General features: G+C 39.4%; 1 protein-coding gene across 1 annotated transcript; it reads left to right on the forward strand.

Moving 5' to 3' along the window:
* Window positions 1-374: 374 nt before the first annotated feature.
* Window positions 375-17,798, forward strand: gsk3ab (glycogen synthase kinase 3 alpha b). The gene is made up of 11 exons (XM_073484884.1): window positions 375-455; window positions 561-746; window positions 6,897-7,084; window positions 7,363-7,446; window positions 8,190-8,300; window positions 11,358-11,488; window positions 11,789-11,993; window positions 12,701-12,796; window positions 13,613-13,799; window positions 13,955-14,032; window positions 14,954-17,798. The coding sequence occupies exons 2-11, from the start codon at window positions 572-574 to the stop codon at window positions 15,019-15,021; spliced, it is 1,323 nt and encodes a 440-aa protein (XP_073340985.1). The 5' UTR covers window positions 375-455; window positions 561-571; the 3' UTR covers window positions 15,022-17,798.
* The last annotated feature ends 1,755 nt before the right edge of the window (window positions 17,799-19,553 follow it).

Consider the following 19,553-nt stretch of genomic DNA (forward strand, 5'->3'; position numbering starts at 1 on the left):
GGTCGACTGAGGAGTTTTTTTTGTATTTAGTTTTTATTTTATTTTAGCCCTTTAATCCCGAGCCCTTTTCACCTTTTTTAGTTTCTTTTTGAGCTTTTTGATTTTAAGTGAGGTACTTTTGTGCTTTAATCTGTAACAAAAGTATTAATACTCATAGAAATGATTGGTCGTTTTTAAAAAGCGTTGTTGACCCTGTTAATATTATGTTAGCCAAATGTCCAGGACGCAACTTCAAAGTGCCAGTAAGTTATTAAAGCACTGCAATCGTAATTTCCGTCGTAAATGTGATATAAAATTTACGATAGAGCAGCACTCGGGACTTTAAGCTCCAAAGAACTCATTTTCCCAGTAACCCTTGCGAGCTTTGCGTCGTCGTGCGTCAACTCCCCAGTCCCCCCACCATCACCGTTCTACAGAGGAAGAAAGGGGGAGACGGGCAGCCTATACAGAACGCTGTAAGTGTAGTCTATATTTATATCGAATATTAAAATACATACACATATAGCTTAAGTCTGTGCCGGTGTGGCTGCTAATAACGTTCAACCTTGCCCCGGGTTTAGTTCACACAAATATGAGCGGCAGCGGGCGGGCCAGGACCAGCTCATTCGCTGAGCCTCCCGGAGCTCCCGGATCCGCTGCAGCCGGTGCCGGATCAGCAGTAGCCGGTGGAAGCTCGACAGGAAAAACTGGGGCTTCACAAGCCAGTGGAAGCAGCTCGACGAGCTTTGGGAATTTGAAACTGCCTAGTGAGTATTGTTATATATTTCCATCATAGGCTCAACTTACATGTTATTGCAAAGACTCGGGTTGTACGTTATTTTTAAAGAAATGTGCCGGAGAGTATTAATGTCGATCATTGTCGCGGAGCTAACCTTAGCCAGCGAGCTGTTAGCTGGTTAGCTAACTTAAGTTAGCTGTTCAGCTAACGCTAGCTGTGTTTTTCATTAAGGAACCACTGCGATCAAGGGCTTTTATCGCATAGCTAACATTATCGCTAGCTTCTGGTGGCAAGCTTGGAAATAAGCCGCTGATATTTCGACGGTAAATAACGTTATGTCATATTTTTCGGCAACATTATCTAACCATTATTATTGCATTGTAACCCAAGAATAGAGTTGGTGCCAGCCGACACTCTAATATATTCGTCATTAATATCAAATGTGGAAGCTAGCTAGCTTGCTAACGTTTGTAAGGAGTAGGTTGAAATTATATGGTCTAAGTTTTTAGGCGTCGTCCTTGGTCTAGTCTGATCTTGCACGGAGTTTTTGCCAAACTAGGATTAGGCTTGTATAACGTTACGTCTTATGGTAGCCTGAAGAAATAAAAAAAATATATATTATCAGTGAAAATGTCTAAAAAGCACTTCCAACTGCTTATTAAATAGTATATGGTGACTTATGTATACATGATTGCACATATGCATGAGTTAAAACACCTGGTTTAGTTTAATCCAACCCCATCTCAGGTCATCTTTAATCCAGAAAGTGAGAATTCTTGCTATGTGTAATGGAAACAATTTGGCAAACGTAATTTGCATATTGCCTGTGCAACTGTGTCACTAACCCACAGGTAGAGGACGAGTTCTCAATCAAATTACATTTCTGTACACCTAAGCAATTGCCTCCTTTAGCAGGCTGTCTACTTTTATGCTGATGCTTACTCTTAACCATTTTGTTGCCTGTACTGAAAACCCTGGTTAGCCAACAACAAGTCCCTCCAGTTGGTTTTGTTGGTGTCATGACAAGAACTTGCAGAATGCTCTGGGGTCATGTAGCTATGCAGCGGTAGCAGTTGGCTGAAGATCTGTAGAGTTGGACAGAGGTGTGCAGAAGGACAGACTGGGAGAGACGGAAGAAAATAGCATCATAGCTCTTGTTTCAGATTGCGTTTTCAGAACAGGAAAGAAAAACAGGAGTTAAATGGGGCCCTCCTGGAAAATAATAAGTGTGTTGATTATTAGAAGAGGTGAATGAATAGAAGCCAAAGATCAAAGTTGACTCAGCCTGCCGTGTAGGAAGCCTTTGCTGAAGTTAGTACATACAGCTAATCAGCAGATCTTCAGGTGATTTAACTCATTCATACGCTCACTTTTTCCCTTACTCAGTTTTAGACAACACTGATATTAAGCTGGCTGAATCTGAAAACACCTCTCCATCTCTACCTTTTGGCCAAACTAATCCTACTATTTTCACACCAAAAACTAAGCTCTCTTGAGTGGATACGTCTGAAAACCCCAGGCTCATTTTTTAATGTGCATGTGGAAAACTGAGCTTGAGGCAGGATCATGTCTGCCTGCTCAGAAGCAGTCAGATGCTGTGAAGCAGTAATGTTAACAGGCCACTTTCTGCTACCTCTACTCTCTCTGTGAGTCTGCCAATACTTCCAATCACAACAATACTGATATTTCCATTAACATCTATTAACTGTTGTCAGACAACTTGGCAGCATGTAATAGTGATTTGATCAATGGTTTAAGTGCAGAAGGGAAGGAACAACTGGATTGAATCACTGCTTTATACTCATTCAGATGCCTGTCAACAGTACAATATGTCAATGTGAACAACTAAATGGTGTCTTCAGCAATATTGAAAATCACTAAAGTCATCATTGAGAGCAGGAGGTGACAGAGACCAGCTAAGGGGGATCTTTACTGATGTGAAGTGATTAGAACTGGTGAAACAAACAACAGTCACAAAATCAATCTTAGGAGTTGGTATCAATACAGATTATTTGATAACATCAGTTGAAATAATAAAACACCACTTTTTTCCAACGCTATACTTTGAAGAATCCAAACTGTTTTGTCCAGAAAAAGCCCCTTCGTCATTTAACAAAAAAACATTTCCATTTTGGAAACATCAAGTGTAGTCTAACCATGAGTAGTTTAGACTAATTACAGCGGAGCACTAATTTTGCCTTAAAAAATATAGGCTACAATAGAGTTTAACCAGAAATTATCCCATCAGTTAATAAAAAGAGTAAGAAGTGGGGATGTAACAATTCTCCAAATCCACAATTTGATGTGACTTTAGATTTTAAGGTCGGGGTCTTTTTTTCAGTACTGACGGCTGTGCTATTGTTAGACTGTCACATCTGGATTTGTATAGATTACCAGAAGGTTTTATGCCCTTGCAACTATCCTTTACATTTTCAACTTGTTCTTTAAGAAAGATAAGGGTATTTTACAACAACCACTTAACTCCATCCTGGTGGTTTTTTGCATGTTAGGGGTGGAAAAGTTCAAATAATCACCAAAAGTAAACTCCAGAATTCAACAAAAAATGCCACCCTGCAGGGAAACTACAATGAAAAACAAAACAAATTCAGTTCATTACATGTTCCATTTTTTAAATCTGTCCAGAGTAAACCCTCTTCCAAAACAAATCAATTCAGGAACTGTGGCAATGCTGTCAGTTCTGTTCAGTTCATTTCTTCCCCCACGAGTAAACTTTCATCTTAAACAAATCAATAAAGTATCCCTGATAAAGAAAATAAACCTTACATCTCCAATACTGTCAGAGTTAGCTAGCTGTGTCATCTTTTAAGGTTTTTTACCTTTTTGACGTGCACCGGAATTGCACAGGAAGAGGTTGGGTCGTATTGCCAATACTGCCTTTGAACAATTTGACAATCGAAAGCTAATTTCAATAAATTTTTGATTAAGAATCCGGAATGGGGACACCCCTTGCAGAAATCTGAGCAAGCATTTCCAGCCAGCTTTCATTACTTCAAAGTTTTTAATACTCTGCGCTATAGTATCTTAATATATACCTTTCTACTGCCAGTTAATCATTTTAAAGTTATTAAGCTATTTTACAATGATCTGTAGGTTATGACATGTCCTTATATCCTGTCACACCCTTTAAAATTCCAGTTGCATCCGTCATGCCTTCAAATTATGAACACACATACACACATATAATTATCGCCATAGTAAATTTATGTTCAAGTACAGGGATGTACCAATACTAATCAAGCGACACGTGACAAATACACATTTAATACATTTTCTTTATCAGTGTCATCATGAAACTCAGCGTTTCAGTTGGCCTTTGTCTCAGTATTTAGTGCTGATACAATCACAGCAACAAAAAGATAGATATGAACTAAACAGATTTATATTTAGTTAAAAAAGAAAGTCATATTGGATCAGCACTTACGGTAGGTTACGCAATGTAGGTTACGCGAGAGAAAAGTTGGATTTGTAAAAAAGAGCACCATTTTGAGTCTGCGTCGCACAAAACAAGACAAAAACCAGCCCTGAGCTAATTGCTAATAAGTGTGGGTGTAATGAAAGCTAATCTGCTCATCCTTTTTCTCTTACTCATCAGGCTTTCGTTGACATATCAGAAACCAAAGCTCTTCACTGACAGCTGGGCAAAGTGCTCATTTTTGCATTCATTATTCAGGGGACTATCATGCCACAGCTGCTCCATATTTAATGTGCTCCCCTCTGACTTGACTTGTTTAAAAAGAGTGTGAAAGTGATGCTAAAAGGAGATACAGAGGAACAGTGTATTGTGGAGCTGGAATACAGGAATGTGGAAGAACCGCACAATGACTGATCTCAAAAGCTGAATGCTTCCCTGCTGACCTGAGGGGAGAGATCAGATCTAGGCCAATCATGTGGATATGCCATCGGCGGCTGTTTGCTGATAACCTTGAAAAAGTTTTTCCTGGAAAATTGCAAAAATGGAAAAGAATACAGTCGTCATCTGTCAACAAGAATCAGTTGGAGGTGGTAATCTAATTTGGAAATTATTACATCGTTAAATATTATTTGTGAAAGCAAATGTATTCATAGAGAAATAGCAGGCGATGACGACAAATCACTGTCTTGGTTTTTTGTTCGTTTAAGGGGGAGACCAAAATGCTTTATTGTCTGACTCCATTTTGAGACGTGGAGACCTACTAGAGATCAGGAGGGGTCCTGTCGAGACAGGCGAAGTGAGCAAGCCCAGGAAATGGTAGCACTTCTGGGTGTGCTACTGTCCACGCAATTTTATCACAGGCTCTGACAAGCCTTTTGGCAATGGGCCTCTTCTTTGCTCTTCTTCCCCTCCCGGTGTCATTGCTTCTGGTACCGCTTTGTCAGATCAGTCTTGACCCAACACGTGCACAGGCGTAAAACACTGAGCAGCTACTTGACCCTAACCAGAGCTGTCAGTTACTGTTAGATCTTGATCATCTCACTTTTCCTGATTTCCACAAGGTCAAACATTAGCCTGATGATGACACTATACTCCTTCCTTCCTCTAAAATCCTTTGTAATATAAGTGGTAGAGCTCCCTCTTGTCCTCTTAGCCCTGTATAATGTGATCATGGTGCAGTGGCCGTTACTTTATTCCTATTTCCAAAGCCACTTAATCAGCAAAGCATCGTATTTTAAGTGTTGTTCCATTGAATTATATCCAACTTTGTTGTTAATTTAACCAGTGTACTCATAAGTCCTGGAGGCAGGGAAAACGTTGAATGGGTGTTCCTTTGAAGGTTCAGATCATAACATCACAACAAGTTATTCTTATCCAAGAGTTGCATCTCAGCCTGGACTTGATGTCCTGTTCCTGTTTACACGATATTACACTATGTAACACTCTACAGCGTGGTCAAAAGCTTGTTTTGATCTAGAGCTCTGCAGACTTCTCTATCAGCACTAACACCTTACTTGTAGCACAAGTCAAATCATAAAAATGTATCTATTGTGATATTCACATTAAAACCCACTAGCCCTTTTTACTAGAGCCCATGTGTATATCAGCTGTTATCTGAATTTCATGCATCCTAATATCAGCATTAGACCCAAAAATCAAATATCGGCTGTCCTGCTGCCTTGCCAGCCCCTGTTTTCAAAATATATTTAAAATCGCAATGGGACAAAGTATAATATCCACATCACAAAAAGCTGCAATTTTTTGATTACGGTAAAATTGAGATAAAACAGCATTTTTAATGAAGTACCGTAGTGTTGCAGAGGTGCCCTGGACTACAAATCTTACTCTCCAGGTGTAAAAAAACATTTGTTTGGTGAGGATCGCAACAAATGTCACATCATCATGATTTTAATAGTTTTTTCAGTGAAAATGATAATTGTGTCACCCGGCCTGGCTTTGTGACTTGTCCCGAGCTGGGTTTAATGTAGGCTGTAGTGCTGCTCCAGGCTCTCCTATTTTTAATGGGAATTTAATCTCACTAGATTTTAAACAACATTTAGCCGGCTTTTCAAACATTAGCCATACTCAGCGAGAATGGGCGAGCGAAGCAAAGAAGCTGGCTGCAAGGAAAAACAACTAATTTATTGGTTAATTCATTTGTTTATTACATAAATGATGTATTTTTAGCAGCAACACACTGTTGTAAGTCTTAACTGTGATGACAAGGGATCATCTTTGACAACAGTCTCATATGAATGGGTCTAACTTGGGTTAAACGCAGACTTGCATTATATATGTGTCTCCAGTTTGAAAGGTGTTTAGTCTAGTTTTACCTACCAGGCTTGCCTCATTCAGGAGAGAAGCAGGAAAGTATTGCGGGGAAGTATCAGGAGCCCATTATAAGCCAGTGGAGTGTGTCTGGGGAGCCGCCACATACTGTAGGTCACAACCATTCAGAGCAGGAAGGAGTGCTTGTTGATATTTAACTTCTCTCTTAGGGACACTGTTTTAAAGGCTGAACTGGAGAGGGTTATGTCACTGTGTTTCTCGCATGCCTGAACATAATTTTACCCATTTGGTGCTTTAAATTCCATTGATGGTTTCATTACAATATGTTTGTGTGTTTAAATTGTTCCAATGTTAGATGTACATTTTGTGTGAAACTAGAGTGCATTTCTTGAGGGTGGATGTGTCTAATCGTTTCAAGATCTTTCTAACAAGGTGTGTTTGTGCTCTCATCCACAGGAGACAGTGGCAAAGTGACGACGGTGGTAGCCACACCCGGGCAGGGCCCTGATCGCCCGCAGGAAGTGTCTTACACAGACATAAAAGTTATAGGAAATGGCTCCTTTGGAGTGGTCTACCAGGCTCGCCTCATTGACAGCCAGGAGATGGTGGCAATTAAGAAAGTTCTCCAAGACAAGAGGTTTAAGGTATGCTTAGACAGGCTTACTCGTCAGATAATAGCAGTGAAGCAGTAAGCTTTAAATAGGAAGTTTGCATCTACAAAGAAGATTGTGGTGGCCTTTAGTAGAAGCAAATGACCTAATGTGTATTTTTCATAATCATTACTTTCACCCTGTGGATTAGATCATTACATTCTTCAGTAACTGTCTTGAATTAAGGACTTGTGCCAGTTTGCAATGACATTCATATTTTTGCACAATTCACAATGTTTGCCTTCCTTCCCCTTTTCCTTTCTTCATTTTAGAATAGGGAGCTGCAAATTATGAGGAAATTGGACCACTGCAACATTGTGAGGCTACGTTACTTCTTCTACTCCAGCGGAGAGAAGGTGTGTATGCACTGACTTGACATTTCATGTGGTAGGAATCAAGTTTATAGATGAAGCACTGTGTCGCCACACCCAGCCTTTTTAATGTGCATGCATCAACGATGATTCATAGACATGTTTCAGACAAGTTCATCTTGGTCTTTATTGTACATTAAATTCACACTCTGTACTGTAATGTAAGGGTCACAGCACGTGCTGAGCTTTCTTATTATTACTGCCTTTTGCCCTAAACGTGTCTGCATCTGAGAAAACATAAGCTATATCAGTTTAGCATCACTCACAGCTCAGTCAACAAATACAACATTGTACAGTTAATGCCTATAATTACAGTAGTATTACATTGGAATCAATGAATATCCATATACTCTCCATTGTACTTCAGCAATATTTACTGTGGCAGTTAAATCAATTGTGTTTAAGCTCATTAAGATATATCTGTTTTATTACTCGAAAAGTGTAAATGTTGTGACAGTGAGCTGCTTCAACTGTAATCCTTAAGTCACTGTCTGTTGCAAATATTCATTTAAGATAATAAGCGCAAAAGCTTAAGCCATCTTCAGTCATATAGTTAATCACTGCCTACAGTCACATAATTATTTTTTGTTTATTTACTCACCATGTACTCGCCAACATATTAAATTAGATTGTTTTGTTTGTTTGTACATAACATCAGATTTATTATAGATTTAACTTCTACTTCTGATTATACATTCTTCTTTTATTCTTTCTTTCTTCTTCTCCAGAAAGATGAGGTGTATTTGAATCTGGTGCTGGACTTTGTTCCTGAGACAGTGTACAGGGTGGCTCGGCACTTCAACAAAGCCAAGACCACCATCCCCATCATCTATGTTAAGGTGGGTGGACACAACACACGCACTAACACACAGCTGGGTCTGGGTCTGGGTCTGACTCTTCCCCCTAACTGTTTTTACCACGACACTATAGCCACCAAAAGGGTTAATTTAAGTCATGTCATGCTCCATTTCTGTATTCATTATAAAGGGAAATGCTGTCATAATCTTAGAAGCTAATATGCTATCCATTTTTTTACTGACTACAGACAATCCTGTGTCCTCAACGCTCATAGAGGTCATGTTTTCACCCGTCTGTTAATCTTTAAAACGCTGAGAATGGAAATTAAGTATGCATTCTCTGGGTTCATTTTTGCGATTGATGTGGGATTAATGTGTCTAAATTCATTTTAAACTTATGATGCTGCACTTGTTTGTTTTTTGGGAAGCCCTGACATCCAGATTGCCAAACAGCATGTCCTTCATCTTCTGTTTTGTAGGAGACACTCACAAGATAAACAAATATGATCTGTTAGAAAGACAGCTGCTTTGGCGGAGGTCTGTGCTCTCTGCACTTTTGAGGTTTGAAGTATACCACTGAAATGTTTTTAGTCACTGATTTCCATGCTAGGTCATCGTATCAAATGAAAAATGGGATGAGATTTACATATTTCATCCTATTCTTTTTGTTTGAGTTTCCTCTTTTGTCTGGCATTTTTCAAAAAGAAATTCAGTGAAAACTGAAGGTAAAGTTTTGTTCAGCAATTGCCTGTGGATGTTGTACGCAGCCAAGTATTTTCCTGTTTGTTTTTCACAGACAGCTCACTGTTTTAAGGATTATGAAAGCAGAACGGGAAAGGTGGTCCCATGGGAATTAATCTGTTTGCAATAGACTTGGTTCCCTGTTTAAAAGGGTGCTCATTTTAGAGACAGTGTTTGTGTGTTTACTGTGTTTGGAGCAGCAGAGAGGACATTATAGCTGTCTCATGGCCCATTTCCCTACCTCAGCCTGCTGCTCCCCTGTGGCTTTGAGATGCATACTGATCTCTCACTCTCTCTCTCCTCTGTCATCCCTCCGTCCTCCAGCGACACACTTCTATCACAGCTTGTCTGGGGTCTTCTTTCCCCCTTCTCTGTCCCCTGGGTCTTGTGTTTTTTTTTCTTCTGCCACGACTCTTATCATTTCCATCTCCCTCACCCCTCGCTTCCTCTTCACCCTCTTTGCCCCCTTTCACCCATCATCTTTCATCCCTCAGTCATCTTGTCTGTAATCATTTTGTAATCTGTGGCCCAGCCTGCTGTCACTGCATCATGGGGGTAATAGTGATGATAATAGTGATGATGATTGTGATTTGTCATATTAAGATGTTTACGTCTGCATTCCTCAGACACAATAAATGGGTGCAGACTTAACTGTGGGAGCCATTTTTATTGGAGAATGATATCATTCACCTAGGATGTGTAGTCAAATGTTAAATAGGAGTTGGATGAAGGTTGTTAAACATCCACAGTAAGAATTTTTCACCCCTGTGTATGTTTTGTTATAGTAACACCACTGCAGGCTCCATCGAGACCACACAGCTGCTTCTTTCAACCTACACAGTGCACTCAAGACAAAATTAGGACACATTTAGAAGTGACTGGCACCTGACATAAATGTTACAGACATACATGTGCTGATGCGCTTGGGGAAAAATGAATCGCCTTGTGTTATCCTCAGTACAAGAGCCACATAGAGAGTGAAGTTTTTTTGAAGATAGCTAGACCTTAGTTCAGACATTCCCAAACTATTTGGCTTATTATCCCTTTAAATTCAAATCTTAATCAATATCTTTAATTGATAGTTGGCTGCCTTAACAATTGATTATCAGTTCATCATTAATAATATGTTAAATATCTTGGACTTTTTCCATCAAAAAACTGTTTTAACCACTAACTTCAAAGTTAGATTTAAAAGAACAAAAAGTAAAAACCAAGTCACTTGAATGATCAACTAAGAACAAAAAAAGATTTCATTTTAACTGCAGAGCTCCTGTCTGTCGCTTCTCAACAACTGGCCCAGCAAAACCCAGCCCATATTGAGTCTTGCTTTTTAAATTAGAACTTACTTTTATTTTACAACATTAATGTCTACAAATTGTGAATTGTTAGACCGAGGAGTGATGATGTCCTTGAAGGTTTTCCCAAGAAAGCAACAATTAGAGAAAATGTCTATCTTTTTTTCAATGGTACAGTGTGTGTGTGTGTGTGGGTGTGGGTATGGTTGTGAATGGGTGGAAGGGTCCCGACCCCTTGGCAAGGAATTGTTGCTTCAACTCGAGCTTAACTCGGGTCAGCTAAGGTCATCGCACAAGACTACCAATCTAAATGATAATCAAATGTTAGTTTCTGCATCATGTTTGAATTTTTACAGTGCAGTTAATTGACGGGGTATCAGCAGGTCTTGAAAACTCTTCTAAAACATTTCATTATTTTTCCACCAAAAGCCCTTAGAAGGTATTCAAAAGTCTTAAATCTAATTTGCATACGCTACGTACATACGTTATTTTTTCTCTTTTCCCTTCTGTAGGCACTAATGTTCGTTTAAAAGTTATAAAATGGTTTTGTATCCAATTCCAGGCTGGCATGAGGCATTAAACATCTACAAGGGGATAGCTGTTCAGTCCCTTTTTGTGGAGTGTCACTCGGCACCATCAGACTGAAGGCAAACACAGTCACTACAGCTAGCTACAGTAACTGGGAAGATCATAATGACTAAGCGTAGATTCTAGAAAAACTTGAATGAACTTGCATTCATTTAATTATTGTTATATAATGCTGGGAACAACTGAAATATTTGATTTTTATTCTATACTTTACCCACTAATTTTCCATCATTCTTTTTATACCAGTTTATGCCGGTATGATTGTGAAAAAGGTATTAAATTGCATTCTATCTATTAATAAAAGGGTGTGATCCTACATGATTGAACGGTGAGCCATGAATCACCTGACATGACAGGAGTGAACTTGGGTGTCCTCAAATGCTCTTTTTCTTTTCTACATAGAATATCTGCCTGATTCTGTTGGAGTTGTTAAACACTGTCGAGCGTCATGCTGACCCTCTCTGTCCCCCCTCAGGTGTACATGTACCAGCTGTTCCGCAGTCTGGCTTATATCCATTCCCAGGGCGTGTGTCACAGAGACATCAAGCCCCAGAACCTACTGGTGGACCCAGAGACGGCCATCCTCAAACTCTGTGACTTTGGCAGGTCAGTAGTAGACACTGCCTCTGGACGTCTCTGTCTGTCTTTATCATATTATGGTGACTGTCTGTGTCTCATGTGCTTGTTTAGACGGCTGTCTGTTTGTGTAGCCATCTTGTTCTCAGTCTTGACTTTCCCTGTTGTTGATCCATCATGAGCCTTCTTGCCTCTCTGTCTTGTTGGCTTACATACTGTCGTTCTGTGAGAACAAACATACTGCAAAATGCTTCACAAATGTTTCATGTTGACTGCCGCTCTCCACCTGAACTGTATTTTCTGCTTCATCGTGCTTCTACCATTTTCTAGTGCAAAGCAGCTAGTCCGGGGGGAGCCGAATGTGTCCTATATCTGCTCACGGTACTATCGTGCCCCAGAGCTCATCTTTGGTGCCACCGACTACACGTCCAACATTGACATCTGGTCAGCCGGCTGTGTGCTGGCTGAGCTGCTGCTGGGCCAGCCCATCTTCCCTGGGGACAGCGGTGTGGACCAGCTAGTAGAGATCATCAAGGTATGGCAGGGGGACTGCACACACTGGCCGAAGGCCAACTTGATGACAAGATGCTAGTTAAAAGAGGCGCGATGTAAAGTTTGGAATTAAAACTGTTGTCAGTACAGGCTTTGGGTTTCAAGGAACTGTGAAAAAAGAAACAAATTGATTGATTCATTCCAGCAAAGTTTGTTACATACATATGCTACCTCACCGCATGTACTTTGATGTAAATGTGTTATCTAGTAAAGTTGTAACGATACCACTTTAATACAGTAGTAGATTGCTCTTTTGATACCACAGCAAAAAGAGAAAAGGCACACAAAATAGGGTTATTTTTTCTGTCTTTCCTTTTTTTAGCACAGTCCTGGTACCCAAAAGTCACTGAACAAATACCAACACATTTCTAATAATGTTTATATCTGTGCAGCCTTGAGTTGACAATCTGATTGTAGATCAGATTTGATAGCTTTGGTACTATCAGATGCAATATCGTTTCAAATATATGGTATGGAAGAAGTATTGATACTTTTGACAACCTCAGTAACTAGATACAGGTATTTTTAAATAGAAATCAGTACATCCAGGAGAATAATGCAAGCTGTACGCCTGGTATAACAAAGAGTATTTGTTACGTTGACACAATCCCTTCTCTACATTTTGTGTGCAGGCATGCAGGACGTGTGATTAATATTAATGAACATTAACTTTTCACCCTTGTTTGTCAGGTTCTGGGGACACCAACAAGGGAGCAGATCCGTGAGATGAACCCTAACTACACAGAGTTCAAATTCCCACAGATCAAAGCACACCCTTGGACAAAGGTATGTTCACACTACTGGAGAATATTAATCCTAGATAAGAGTTATCCCAACAACAGTGTGACTTTTTAGTGTTTATATCTCTCTGAAATAACTTTTTTTTTTTTTTAAAGAAAATGTCATTGAAAATACCAAAAGACTACCTAAGACTTTGATAGTTTATGTTGTTACGTATGTAGAGTTGAGGATTTTAGTATTTAAAAGTAGCCCACACTTATTTAGAATCTTATATAATTCTGTATTTTTTGAAGAGCAACATCAGTGTTTCGTATTTTGGACTGACGGCTACAGGGCACATCTCTGCCACCGCTGCCTCCAGCTACCTCCTGTAGGCTACACCACAAGCTGCTGCCATCTACCTAGGATTAGCTAATCATGTAGTTAAGTATAGTTAGTTGTAGCTTTAAAATTGAGGAAATTGGTATGACATGATTAATATAGCAATTATCTGCTAGCCCTGACCAGAAACATTGTTTATTATCTGATTACATTGAAGCTCCAGTTGTTTCTCCTTATCGATCAGTCTGTTCATCTCTGCTGGTAAAATTCATGGAACTCAGATACAGTAAAATCAGCTCCTGTGTCATTTCCCTCGCTGTAGTTTCTGTTGTTGCCACAGCAGAAAGTTGTATAGTTGCACAGCTGTCCCTCTCTTCACCACTACTATCATGTTGACATTAAAAGCAAGCGTGAGCAGCTATAACTCCTCTCTGTTTGAAAGCACCGTAAGCCTTGGATTTAAATAAACCCAAATTCCCTCTCCAGACTATGTTAATACAGAACCCTGAATTTCTTTTTCAAATGTCTCTCTTCTGTCAGGTGTTTAAGCCTCGTACCCCACCAGAGGCTATTGCCCTCTGCTCTCGACTGCTGGAATACACGCCGGTGACCAGGCTGTCTCCACTGGAGGCGTGCGCGCACGCCTTCTTCGATGAGCTGCGCCAGCCCAACACCCGCCTGCCCAGCGGGCGAGAACTGCCGCTCCTCTTCAACTTCAGTCCCGTTGGTCAGTTTACCTCCCTGTCATTATTTTTTTTCTCTTTTCTCTCCACTATGTGTTTCTTGTATTTGACCTCTGGTGAGCTTCACTTACCTGCTCATGATAGGTTGTCTGAAGTGGTTAATGTTTAATTGAACATTTGTCTGTCTCTGTGTTCTCAGAGCTGTCTATCCAGCCCCAGTTGAACTCCACACTCATTCCTCCTCACGCTCGTGCACAGACATCGCCTGCCTCACATGGTACGTATCAGAAAACAAAATGATGTATCATTTTTTGATGCTGTCATTTTCATTAGTGTTTTGCCAGTTTTTATTTGGCTCTTTGTTATTGAAGCACAAGTGAATTTACAAAATAATTGCAAGCAGGGCTGGTCAAAGTATCGATCTTGTATCGTTATCATGATATCAGACTATATACCGTCCTAGATTTTCAATATAATATCATAATTTGGCACGCAAATGTTGTCTTTTCCTGGTTTTAAAGGCTGCATTACAGTAAAGTCATGTAACTTTCTGAACTGACCAGACTGTTCTACTTGTTCTAATACTTGCCTTTAACCACTTAACTATTATCAACCTTACTGTTGATTATTTATCACAAAATTGTCTTAATATTTTGTGAAAGTACCAAGTCATTCCTACAATATTGTCACAAAAATAGATAGATAGATAGATAGATAGATAGATAGATAGATAGATAGATAGATAGATAGATAGATAGATAGATAGATAGATAGATTGATTGATTGATTGATTGATTGATTGATTGATTGAGGTATTTGGTCAAAAATATTGTGATATTTGATTTTGTTGCCCAGTCCTAGGATGTATGAAGTGCTTTGGAGGAGATTTCAAAATATCAAAAATATATATTGTGTATTGTGATGGTATTGTAAGCTCACATCAGCCAGCCCTCATTGCAAGTAACACTTAATTTTGATTGTCCAGAGATATTAAACCATCAGTTGACAAAATAATTGCCAGCCATAGTCTGAAATTGGACCTATTTTTAATTTCAATGTGACATTGACTATCAGTAGGGTGCATTCTAATCTCTTGATATACAGTTTAAATAACACTGAATTATCAACCAAAAAGGTTAATTATTTCCATGAGATGAGCTATGTTGGTGACAATTGTTTTCCCTCTTCCCCCCTACAGAGGGCAGTGTGTCAGACAGTTCCGCCCAGCCCAGCTCAGCACCTGGATCCATCAACAACAGCACCTGAGCATCCATCCCTCTGTCATCCTTTCTTTTTGTCTTCCCCCATTTTTCCTTTTCTCTCCTCTGCTCTTCCCCCTCTCAACCTCCCTCCTGGCTCCAAACCCCCCAAGATAGAAAAGAAATAACTATACACACCCACATAAACACTCAGCGTTGCTACACTCTCTGAATTTTTAACCAATAGAAAGCGATTTCTGTGGCTGCTAGCTTCAGGAAGATGTTTGTTTTAAGGACAATTTGGTAGCCATGCTTGGGCTTAATATAAGCTGCAGTTCTATGCCTGTGCTGGCTCTCGTCTGGCCTGTTAGAATACACAAACTTCACATTGGTTGGGTTGGATGTTTGGGAGATGAGAGGTTGTACATGTTATATGGATTTTCTGTGTTATAATCTAAAGTTGACTTTTATCCCTTTTTTATGTTCATTTTATTTGCATTAGCTAATTTTATGTGTGGCAGTGGTGCCATTGAATGTGGTCCTGATTGGCTATGGAGGAGAGAATTAGGGCCACGTGTTGAGGCCTGGCTAATATTGACAATCATCCTTTGTAGGGTTAAAAATGTCACACTCGTAATGTACGAGCCACTGTGTAGACATGTGGCTTTTTCTGTCACTTTCTACCCTGAACTCTACTCAAGTATTGCCACTTCACCCAGCCCAAAGGTGAAGAGTTTTTTTAAATCTCCCAGACAGAACTTATTGACTGTTTTTGTCCATGTCATTTTAGATAAGAGGTGGTTTTAAATTTTATCATAAAGGGGGGCACCACAGCCTGTCTTCACGGTTTCTTTTTGACCATTAGCTCCTCAGCTGCCTTTTATGTGAACGAATGGGAGCTTAATGCGAGCGGAGTGCACATCTTCAGTTTCTTCAGTATAAGCTCATGTTTTCTTTGGTTAAGCTGGAAACCAAGTGTTTCATGTTGATTGCACATCTTCAAAGGGAGTAGAGGGGAAACAAAGGGGCCAGTTATGAGTACTGTCCAGCTGTTAACATAACTTCACTCAGAGGGAGCCGTCAGTGAGGGGCTCCAGTTGCATCTAATACAGAAGCCTCAAGGTCTCATGTCATACACACAGTTGCCTAGCACTGTAGGGTGAATAGTCTCCTCATTAATTATGTGGCTTTATGGTATCAAATTTCATATTAACTTGATTATGTTGAAGAATGCAGAGAAAGACTAATGGCTGCTTTCGCTGTTCACCCAGCTCGTCATTGTCATTTCAGCTAGTATTCACAGTTATTGTTTGTGCAAGGGGAGGATTCTGAACGGATTAAGTTAGTGAGAGAGATTAGTTGAAACCCTCATCGCACCTTCCCAAAAAGCCTGTCTGTGATGCTCATATCATGTTCTTCTTGTCCTGCAATGGAGGCAGGAACTGATCTTGAATGACTTAGGCAGCCTAACAGTCTAGTTTTCTTTTCTTCCACAACGCAAGTGTGCATGTTCAGCCTGAGTTGACCACACTATATTACTTCCACTAATCTCAGTTATAATCTGACCAGAAATGATGCTCAAACCCCTGAAACCCAACAGCTTTTTGGAGCCTCCCCTGTCCATTCCTTTCTGTCCTCATCCCTCTGCCTACTGCTTCCCTCTGTCCTCCTCCTTTTTTCACTGCTAAACTGTAAATATCAAGTACCTTTTATTTTATTTTGTTATTTTTTGTTATTATTGTTATTATATTGTTGTTATTGTAATTTTTTTTTTCTCTAGTAGACCGGTGCAGCAGCAGCGGCCGGACTGTTTATCCTCAGTCGCAGTCTGTAAATACAATTTCATTTCAGTCCCTGGTTCAGGAGGGGAAAAACAGAACAAAATGTTTCATTTTTATTCTCTCTCCCTCAATTTCTCTCTTCACGACTTTCCCTTTTCCCCATAAATGTTGTCATAACTGTTTTATTTATTGTATTGTGTTTTTTTGGGCGGGTGGGGTATCTTTTCTTTTCCATGGGGGGGGGGGGGGGGGTAAAATTGAGGGATTTTTATTTTATTTTTTTTGATTAAAAATTTTAGTCCACATGCAAAGTGATTTCACATCCAAGATACTGTACTCAAATCCAGATGTTGGTGTGTGTCCTCCAATCATTGGTCTTGTATGTATGCAGGTGCACATGCCAGCCAACAGGTGGAACTCCAGTTTTCCATTTAACTTCAATGTGAAGGGAATGTTACAAGCTTCTGGATCTATGGGGTCGTGGTGTTGGGAGGGAGCACAGATCACCCTGTGTGCGTGCGTGTGTTTGTGTGCGTGCGTGTGTTTGTGTGTGTGTGTGCGTGCCTGGAGGAAAAGGGGAAATAATGAATCTGTCCACTGACATGTATCATCTCCTGTGTCCGACCGTCTCCTGTTTTCGTTTACCATGTGTCGTATGAGTGTAACGGGTTTGACCTGTTAGTACAGTGTGTGTCTGCTCCACAGATACTTGGTGAGTTTCTTGAGCACAGCTGCAGGGAATGTATGTGTGTCTGTATGTGTGCTGGCAGACCATGGACATTATTCTCTGTACTCTTTCCTAAATGAAGAGCTGATTAAATGTGCTATTTTAATGGTTTTTTGTTTTTTGTTTTTTTGTTTCCACCTTCTGATCTGTCACACTTTGTTTTTAATTTGCTGTGACCCTGCTCTTTTATCGCCCTTGTCTTGAGGGTAAAACGTCATTGTTGGAAACAGAACGGTTGGATAAAGGAGATGATGAAGAGAGAGGGATGGAGGGAGAGAGACAGTTTTTGTTTGTTGGTATAAATAATTAAACTCATTAATAAAGTGATGAAACTGTTCCTGTCTGACATTCGTGATTGAATTATACCTGATTAATTGAGCCATGTTTACATGATCACAGTGGGAACACAAGTCAGAATGACATTAGAACAGCATGTTTATTGATTACTTGCCTGTCCGGCGTAGAAAAAAACCATCAGTAATATGAAGTAAAACAATGCTACCTGAAGTCCTGCAGCACAAGGTTCAGCTGCCCCAAAACTGCAGGTTTGACCTTATTTAACTGGAAATATTTTGTGGGATGATGGACTGATGAGCACAAGGCGTTAATGGGTTTTTCCTATTAAAGGATAACTTAATAGATTTTACACATTAAAGTGTGGTTACAGGCTTTGGAGTACAACAGCAACTGTGGGGAAAAAGCAATGTGGATTAGCCACAATTTTTAAAAATACGTATTTAAAGTCTTGTGGCTACAGTGGAAGCTGCATGTAATCTGATAAATTGCCTCCAGTGATGTCACTCAGTAGTCAACTTCAGTGGAGCCACAGAAGGTTTTACACTACTTTTCCACATAAGCAGTAGTACTCGCCAAGACCTGTAAACACACTTTAATGAGGAAAATTGGTGGAGTTACCCTTTTCCCTACATCAAAATTTAATTATACGTCAATGTTTCCATTTTGTGCTCATATGTAGCGTATTCCTAGCATTTTGAGGCCAAAGTCCAGCAGTAATGTGGAAATAATGACACAGATTATCTGTTCGTTGTTGCTGATACTGAATCAATAACCGATAATGTCACTGTTGCAATTGCATAAAAACCTGAAGACAAAAAAAAGGCTATCTATATTTTCAGTTTGTTGTCTTTTCTGCAAATGTAAAGTTCTAATACAACCATTTAAAACAAAAACACCTTCATTAGAAGTCAAATCCTGCATTTAGAATCCAACATAGTGCAAGTACAGAAGTATTATAAGTGAAATGTACTTTAGGTACCAGATGCTAAAAGGCCTCACACTGTAGACCACACCTATCCACTGGACTTACATATAATGAACAATAACATTTATTTATTTATGTGATTATCCACCGGTATAAAATTAGGTCAAACAGCAGCTTTTTTGCCCCAGGGCCCCCTAGCAGGTGAATGGTGCAACAGAAAACCAGAAGTAAAAGAGAATAATTACTCAAATGCTATTTAGTATAATAATGAAATAACTGTATTTTATCAGCGTTATAATTATAACATCACTGTATTTATTGGATTTGCCCTAGATAAAGGTTACTTTTCAGATTAAAAACCTATAATGATATCGTAAACCATTATAATTCTTATGCAGTAAATTAAACTACCTGAAAATATATGAATTAATTTGAATTAGTTCCACCTCAACCAAATATGACATACACACATTAATGACTAATGACTATATTTAGTATGTTAAAGAAAAGCGCCACTGAGTAGCCACGCAGAAACATGTCAAGACATGTAGCTAAGGATCAAAACAGCATTTTGATTTTGAACATTCATCGTGTCTTATTTTGGAGACAAAGTTGATTCACCCCGCCCTCCCCGAAATCCCTGTTTAACATATCGTCAAATATCAAACATATTATTAAAATTAAAGTTGTTCTGAATCCAATCATAACAAACATTTCATATAACTTCTTGTAGTTTGTTTTTTTTAAATGCAGCCATTTCTGTCTCATACTACATTTAGTCGTTACTTACGTGGGGTTACTAATTTCATCATCATCCATTATCCCTTGTGACCAACAACTAAACAATGTTCTTGAATAAATTTAATGGA

The sequence above is a fragment of the Pagrus major genome, chromosome 17 (genome assembly GCF_040436345.1).
Source record: "Pagrus major chromosome 17, Pma_NU_1.0".
NCBI lineage: Eukaryota > Metazoa > Chordata > Actinopteri > Spariformes > Sparidae > Pagrus > Pagrus major.